The 8,175-nt window shown below is 54.9% G+C and overlaps 2 protein-coding genes across 8 annotated transcripts in view; one reads left to right on the top strand and one right to left on the bottom strand.

The window, feature by feature from the left end:
• Positions 1-7,060, bottom strand: part of IL17RB (interleukin 17 receptor B) — a 21,221-nt gene extending 14,161 nt beyond the window's left edge. For 4 of the 5 annotated variants that reach the window (XM_081819169.1, XM_081819177.1, XM_081819174.1 and 1 more), the window contains exons 1-5: positions 6,877-7,060; positions 4,478-4,502; positions 3,584-3,724; positions 1,630-1,757; positions 1,074-1,200 (exon numbers count right to left, since the gene is read on the bottom strand). In XM_081819169.1, coding sequence (XP_081675295.1) covers positions 1,074-1,200; positions 1,630-1,757; positions 3,584-3,724; positions 4,478-4,502; positions 6,877-6,936 — 481 coding nt within the window. In that variant the 5' untranslated portion in view covers positions 6,937-7,060. Of the gene's footprint in view, positions 1-1,073; positions 1,201-1,629; positions 1,758-3,583; positions 3,725-4,477; positions 4,503-6,526; positions 6,832-6,876 lie in introns of those variants that run through there. The other variant, XM_081819170.1, reaches the window with a different exon arrangement.
• Positions 7,061-7,291: 231 nt separating this feature from the next.
• Positions 7,292-8,175, top strand: part of CHDH (choline dehydrogenase) — a 34,034-nt gene continuing 33,150 nt past the window's right edge. For 2 of the 3 annotated variants that reach the window (XM_081819168.1, XM_081819164.1), the window contains exon 1: positions 7,292-7,449. The gene's annotated coding sequence lies outside the window, so the exon portion shown is untranslated. The remainder of the gene's footprint in view (positions 7,450-8,175) is intronic. The other variant, XM_081819166.1, reaches the window with a different exon arrangement.

Below are 8,175 nucleotides of genomic sequence, written 5' to 3'. Positions count from 1 at the left end.
TTTTTTTTTAAAGATTTTATTTATTTATTTGACAGAGAGAGAGAGATAGCGAGAGCAGGAACACAAGCAGTGGGAGTGGGAGAGGGAGAAGCAGGCTTCCCGCCGAGCAGGGAGCCCGATGTGGGACTCGATCCCGGGACTCCGGGATCATGACCTGAGCCGAAGGCAGACGCTTAACGACTGAGCCACCCAGGCGCCCAAACATTTCTATTTTTTAAAATGAGGTTTAGTCTCATCGAGAAAGCTGGAACACCCTGGACCGCAAGCTCAAAGAACAACAAGGAATCGGAAATTGCCCCATTTGTCTTGGATGCTTCGCCAGAGACAGGACAGGACTGGAGGACAGAAGAGATGACCCGGCCTGGGTGAGGGTGGCATGGGGACCGCCGTAGCCAGGCACCATGCTGGACCCTCCACCTGCAGCACATGATCCTGCCTCATGCTCACAACAGCCCCGTGTGTGACATTGCAGGTGTGATACCCGAGGGCTGGTTGTGGTGTGGAGTAGTGGAAATGACCCAGCGTTCAGCTCAGTGCCACCCTGCCTCTTGCTGACAGCCCAGGGGCCCACTGGAGGCCGAGACCCAGCCGCTCCTCCCAATACCACAGCCTGCTAGCCAAGTGGAAAGACGTTGTGCAGGACACATTTTGTATCAAGGACAGAGTGGTGGAAGTCACTGACCAAGAAGGACTCGAGTGGGAATGTCAGCTTCTCTTGGGCTGTGTGTGTAACCCAAGGCAAGTTACTTAAGCTCTCCGTGTCTTCATCTATGCAACGGGGCTCTCCCAACCTCAGGGTTGTTGGATGCTTTGGTGAGAGGATGCAAGTTAGGCGCTCAGCACCGGGTCCGACACAGGAATGGGCTGTCCCCTACGTTTGATCTGACTTACTCCTCTCCCCTACTCTGTGAGGGAGACATAGTTACTGCGTGTTACTCCATCTGTGTATCACAGACGAGGAAACCAGACTCGGCGGGGCCAGATGCTTTGTCCAGGGTACCCCAGCCTCTCTGCACCAAGCCACACGCCCCACGGCAAGCATCCCAGCCAGACGGAGGAGTGAGGGAGTTTACCTGGTGAGGTGAAGTTCACAGACATGGAGGGGGGGTCTTCATTCATATTGGCATTGGGGATATTGTGGGCCCCGATGAAGTATAGTGTGTTCGGCTCTACAGGGAAGCCTGTGTAGGAAAACGTCCACTGAAAGGCAAAGCAGAGAACCCCTGAATTTCCAAACACTGCAATGCAGAGACATGGCACCTTTGTGCGCTGCCCTCTTCATTTATAATTGCCTTCCTTAACCTACTGCTGAAACTGAGGTCTCTAGCCAATGTCTGCTAAGGGAACGTAGCCCACACAATTTGCCATTAAGTCACAGAATCAGAGAAGTATAAGCTTTTAGAGCCGGGATAGAATTTAAGTTCAGCTCCCCTCATTTTGCTGATGGGGAAACTGAGGCCCAGAGATGCTGACTTGTCCCAGGCACAAAGGCCAGCAGCGGCCAGGCATCCTGCTTCAGGCTCCAAGCTGTAGCTGCTCGGCGGCCTGGGTGTCCAGCACGTCACCCCCTCCCCCAAAGCAAAGGGGCTGGCTGTAAGGACAGTTAGCCAGGGGCCTCAGCGTGCTCACTCTGCCACCAGACGGTCTGGTCTGCGTCTGGAAGGCTTCTGTGTAATTGCACCTCACGCAGCTGTAGGACTGGAGGTTGCTTTTGCCTGTCACGCAGATCTTGGTGGCCTTCAGCAAGTGAATGCTGGCTGCAGAGACAGGAAAGAGGGCGGCTGTTTATTTAGCACCTACTACATGGCCAGGTTGATGCTAGAGCACTTACAGGACTCACCTCAGTTCATATTCACAGCAGTCCCGGAAGGTAGGCACCCTGGTCCCCTGGGTACAGAGGAGGCGAGTGAGGCTAGGGGGGTTTCAGGGAGCTCTGCCCAAGCTTACAAAGCTCCTCAGCAGCAGATATGGATTTAACCCAAAGCCCAAGCTCTTTTCTCCTCACAGGGAAGCCTCAATTTCACAGGATCCTACAAAGGGGATCCTACTCTGGCTCTGCACTACTTAAGGGGAACAGGCCTCCCCGAGTGTCATCCCCAAACCATGCCAGTTCTGATGACCCCTTCTCTCCCCTATTCCCTGCCTCTCTGAGGCTTACACTCCTTCAAGGCCCAGTCCCCCTAGAACGACAGCTAACCAGTGCCTCACTCTGCGAGGCATGGGGCCACTGCCTTACTGCCCCACCCAGTTCCAGTGCTCTCCTGAGGGCCCTCTCCTGCTCCCCCCTGCCTCCATCCCACTCAGATGGAGCACAGCTCCTTCCCGGATGCCCCGGACACGGATCCTGTGCCCCTGTGGCTGAGCGTGCCTCCCCCAGCCCCCGAGAACCCTCCTGCGTGGCAACTGTAGCCCCCTCACCTCTCTGCGCCAGGCCCTCCCAGATTCCTGACTTGGTGGAATTTAACAGAATTGAGCCAGTGGAAACCAGAATCATAGGCTTTAGGCCCCCAGGATTGGTTCATGGAAAGAACTCACAAGCTGCCTTGGGGAAATGCCAGGACCTTCATGGTGCCATGTGGGAAAGGGAAAAGTAAGGTACCTGAGTCAGCACTTGCCCTAAACTTGGAGAGGGGATCATCTCGGCACTTACTCTGTTTTCTTCCATGAAATATAACAACATACAGAAGAGTACACAGATCGTAAGTAGAGCACGTGATGAGTTGTCACACTCATGTAGCCAGTCCCCAGGCCGAGAAACAGCCTAGGAGTGCCCTTCATGCTTCCTGTCAGTCACTCCCGAGCCAAGAGTTACCACTGCTCTGACTTGTAACCACTCAGGTTTGCGTTCGGATGTGAGTGTGGACTCCTGAATCTGGCTTCTTCGGTTTGGGAGCTTCACGCACACTGGGTTTAGTTACAGATCATTCATGCTCATCGCTGCACTGGATTGGATTTGCGATTCTACTGTCATCAGGAATTTGATGCATTCCGGTTTGGGGCTGTTATGAATAACGCTACTGGGAACAATCTAGTACAGTAGTCCCCCCTTATCTGCAGGGGATATGTTCCAAGACCCCCAGTGGAAGCCTGAAACCATGGATAGTACTGAACCTTATATATACTATGCGTTTTCCTATTCATTCATACCTCCGATAAAGTGGATAAATCAAGCGCAGCAAGAGATGAACAATAATAATAATAGAACAATTATAATAGACTGTAATAAAAGTTATGTGAATGTGGTCTCTCTGAAACTGTCTTATTGTACTGTGCTCACCCTTCTTCTACGTGAGGAGGTGAAGTGAGGTGAATGACGGAGGCACGGTGATAGAGCGTTAGGCTCCTGCTGACCTGCGGAAGGTATGTCAGAAGGAGGGTCACCTGCTTCCAGAGTGCAGTTGACTGCAGGTAACTGAAACCATGGAAAGCAAAGCCGCAGATAAGGAGGGACCACGGAATGAGGTTTTTGGTGCACTTCTGTATATATTCTGTTGGGTTTATGCCAGGGGTGGAGTTAATGGGCCAGTCTGCACTTTTCTGCGTTAGTAGACACTTCAGGCTTTATTGCTTGATTCAAACTTACCATCTGCCCGGAGTCTCCAGCTGACATTCATCAAAATGGAATAGTCCTCCATGGCAACATTGCTTTTAACAGGTTCCACTTGGAGGTCCCTCAAGTCTCCTGGGGTCAGAGTGTGTTGGACCATCCACTCTAGAGACGGTCCTGGGAAGAAACAAAACTGCCTCGGACACTCTCCTCTTGGCCCAGTCCAGTGCCATCTCCTCTCAGTGGCCCACCCTGACCCGTCCTTCACTCACAGTTCATCTCTTCTTCCTGCTAAGGCAGGCCAGGCCAGGCCAGACATTTCTTAGTGCTGGCTGTTTTATGGCCGAGGAGATGCTCAGCTTCCTGGCCCCAACCCACGGGACCCTCGGGACCACCCCAGTGCCTGTCCCTGTGTATCTGACATGCTCGTTAGGTCGGTCCTGCCTTCCTCACCCCTCAGCCTGCACTCCAGCCGGCTGGCCCATACAACTGCCCTTCCTACCTCCTAATCCTTGCCGGCACCATCTCTCCTCCAGCTCATCCTTTCCATCCACATTTCTTGGGCAGAGGCTCACCCATTCTTCAAATACTACTATCTCAAACACTCCTTCTCTAAAACATTTGCTTCCTGTTCTCAACAGTAAGTGACCTCCCTATCACAGCACTTGATCTCCCAGAAGCGTCAGGCTTCACTTCCCACCCTGAAGGGTCATTCCTGTCCTGCCTGTGCCCCTCTTACTGGCCAGGAAGCCAGCCCATCTGAAACCTGGGAGCTCTGCCTTGCCAGGTGACAGACGCTTCATCCACAGCAGCTAACAAAGCAATGTTTCACCCTGTACCTTTTCTCCAATGACCCATTGCCTGGACTTGGGCCCCCCAAAAGTCCAACTGTTCTGTCAGCCCCAAATACCCATTCCCTAGCACACCTACCGGGTTCAGAGCCACACTGAATCATCTGCAAGAGAGAAAGAAATAAAGTGTCATGTTGAATGCTAGCAAACCCTAAGCCTTCATTTGCCAAATTAGACAAAACACCATCTTTTTCTTTCTTCTTCTTTTTTTTTTTTTTTAAGATTTTATTTATTTATGTGACAGAGAGAGACACAGCGAGAGAGGGAACACAAGCAGGGGGAGTGGGAGAGGGAGAAGCAGGCTTCCCGCTGAGGGAACACAAGCAGGGGGAGTGGGAGAGGGAGAAGCAGGCTTCCCACGGAGCAGGGAGCCTGATGTGGGACTCGATCCCAGGACCCTGGGATCATGACCTGAGCTGGAGGCAGACGCTTAACGACTGAGCCACCCAGGCGCCCCTTTTTCTTTCTTTCTTTTTCTTTTTAAGATTTTATTTATTTATTTGACAGAGAGAGAGAGAGCACAAGCATGGGGAGTTCCAGGCAGAGGGAGAAGCAGGCTCCCCACTGAGCAAGGAGCCCGATGTGGGACTCGATCCCAGGACCCTGGGATCACGACCTGAGCCGAAGGCAGATGCTTAACCAACTGAGCCACCCATGCATCCCCAAACCATCTTTTTCTTAAAATGCATATATGAGTGGCAAACTTTTGGAGAAAAGCTGGGCTGATTCCACTTCAGTTTGGGGGAAACTAAGCTAGCCCATTGTAGGCTGTGATGGACCTGACATTAGCTATCATAGACTTGATCTTCAAAGCCTGCTCATCACCTCACTTAAAAACTAGAGGTGGGTCTCCACCCCTCTCTGTGCCTTGCCCCCTTCCCTTGCTGTAAGCAGGGGTGACTCTGGACCATCATGAAGACCCCTTCACACTCTCTTGTTCAACTGTGGATTCTCAGGACCATCCAGAGTATTTGATTCTTCCCAGGTTAGGGACTAAGCTGTGCTGAGAAGATAAACAGAAGAAAGCTATAAATGCAGTCCATGGTGCCTTCCCAGGGCCTTGAAAATAGTCCCCCTCTGATGCAAAAGGACTCACCTGAGCTGTAACTGGGATTTCATCATGTTATCTTTTTAAAAGAGCTTTTAAAAAAATAGGTATGTATCATTAGTGCCCAAGAAAGGACAGTACTAAATCCCTTGGAGGTAACAGCTCATGTCTTTAAAAAAAATAATAATTAGTACTTTCATTTTGGAATAAAATGCTGGACCTAAAATAGTTAACTTTCAGGCAGCACCAAGTTCCAGTGACAAGACCCTATAGGCTAAAAGGCCACCGCTCTGCAATCTGATCCCTCTCAGACTGAACATTTCCAAACACCTCGTAGGAAAGAAGGCAAGACTTTTGATGGTTTGAGTAATCTGGATTTGTTAGTCCCTCATCTTTGTCTTTTTACAGCTGAACTCCCAAGTAATATCAGACATTTTTTCTTTAAACCAGCCACCATAGTGGGAGCTGAGTTGTTGTTGTTGTTTTAAGATTTTTTATTTATTTATTCATGAGAGATAGAGAGAGAGAGAGGCAGAGGCAGAGGGAGAAGCAGGCTCCCCGTGGAGCAGGGAGCCCGATGCGGGACTCGATCCCAGGACCCTGGGATCATGACCTGAGCTGAAGGCAGACGCTTAACCGACTGAGCCACCCAGGCGTCCCGGGAGCTGAGTTCTTGTCAAAGGGCCGGTGAGACAAATTTTAGGAAGAAGCAAAGCAACAAGCATAATAGCTGGAGACATCAGGGCACATGAATGGGGTTTGTCTTCCCATAACCATCAACAAGTAACCACCATGTTTTATGCTCTATGCTATGCTAAGAGGGCGGAGATATAGTTGCAAATGCTTTTTGAAAGATTTTTCATTAGTGACCCAGGATTGAGATTCCCTCAATCCTTCAAGGCACTGGGGAAGAAAGGAAACCGGCCAGAGTCCAACAGATTCCAGCTCCAAGGTCATGGTACCCCAGCACAGGGGGAATCAACATGGCAAAAAAGGGCAAGTGGTAATGGAGATACAGTTCTTGTGCCCAAAGTTGGGGAGACCTCAAGAGTGCAAGCAATAACAATACTGAGCACCTACTATGTGCCACACTCCTTGAGGCTGCCTTGCAAGCCCTGTCCCTGTTCCTCACTAGATCCAACTGAATTGGGTATGACTCTTCTCTTACATAGATGAGGACACGGAGCCTCAGCTGGCATTTGAGTCCGGGTCCGTCTGATTCCGACGACGCCCCTGACTCCAGCAGCCTGAAGCCCCGGGGCGACCTGGCCGGACCCGTCGGGCTGCCCCCCAGAGGGTGCAGACGTGCCCCTTCCAGGCGGCCCTCCGGGAACGAGCGTGAGCTGGGCGCAAGGGGAGGGGGTGCGGACGCCGTCGGGGTCCGGGTTGCAGGGACGGGACGCAGGAAAGGGGCGCGGGCGGAAGCTTACCGGCTCCGGGGACACTGCTCCCCAGCACAGCGTGGCCAGGCTCAGCAGCACTAGCGACATCGCGGAGCCCCCGGCCAGCCCTCCCCGCGGCCGCGCTCTTATCTCGGCGCCCCGGGCCACCCCTCGGGGGCCCCGCCTCCCACAGCGCCGCCCCGGCCCCCGCCGCCCGGAGCCGAGGGCGGCCCCCTCCCTGGGCGGGGACCGTAGGAGCGCCCTGGCCTGCCTGGGCTCGCCGGGATGGGCCGGGTCCCAGCGCCTCGGGGCACCTGGCCGGTGGCGCACGAGCGGGCCCCGCCCGCCCCGGGCCCCGCGCACACGTGCGAGGAGTGAGCCAGGTGCGCGGCAGCACACGCGCCCTCGGGCAGGCCCGGCGCAGACCCGGCGCAGACCCGGTCCCAACCGCCCGGCCGCCGCTCCCCTCCAGGCCGCGGAGAGCGCGCCGTGCGCCGGCGCCGCCAGTTAGAGGGTAGCGGGGCCAGGGCCGGGCCGCCGCCACCCGCTCCGCCCGCCCCGCCCCGACCCGCCCGCCGCCACCGCCCGCTCCGCCGCAGTCCCCCGTCCCAGCCGCCGAGGGTGAGTAGCAGGGGGCCGGGGGGGGGGGCCCGCGCCCCGACTCCCGTCCGCCGCGCCCCGACTCCCGTCCGCCCCGCCCCGCACGGCCCCTGGCCGCAGTTTCCTGAGCCCCGTGAGGCCTCGGGCCGGGGAGTGGGGGAGTCGGGAGGACCCGGGCTGGACGCCGAGGTTGGAGCCCCACTTTATGCAAAGGCCCAGCGCCCCGAAACCAAAGGGTGGGGTCGCGGGCCGCCGAAGCTTCGTCGAGTTCTTTGGGGGAGCTACTTCTTCGCAGGAACTGAGTTGTCTGTTGTTAGGGTGGTAGAAATCCTCCCCCCCCACCCCCCCCCGCCCGCCCCCAGCTTTTCTGGTGTGTGTTTATTTCCACAAAAGGAGGTCTGACACTAACTCTTGGGTCTCCGAAGGCGGAAGCCTGCGTTGCTGTGGACTCGCAGCCGCGCTGCGCGGGGTTTCGCTTTGCCCCTGCGTCTCCGCGCCGCCTTAAATGCAAATCCTGGGCCCGCCCTCAGATTGCGAGGGGACCCCTCAATCCAGGCTGGGCTCTGCCCCTGGTAGTTTTGACGCCCGCTTGGCTGCTGAAACCATCTTTTGATACACAGTGATTTGAGGACAGGTTAACAAAAATTAGTTGGGCTAACAGTGGATCGCAGAGCTTGGAACTCCGCTGCTTCAGCCCCCTCTGTTTGCAAAGGACGAGGTTAGGGTGACCAGCTCAAGGCCACTTAA

This window comes from Leptonychotes weddellii, chromosome 1 (assembly GCF_054177405.1).
Source record: "Leptonychotes weddellii isolate Sample4059 chromosome 1, ASM5417740v2, whole genome shotgun sequence".
NCBI classification, from domain to species: domain Eukaryota; kingdom Metazoa; phylum Chordata; class Mammalia; order Carnivora; family Phocidae; genus Leptonychotes; species Leptonychotes weddellii.
Note: the sequence above shows the minus strand (reverse complement) of the source record. Positions and strands in the feature narration are given on the sequence as shown.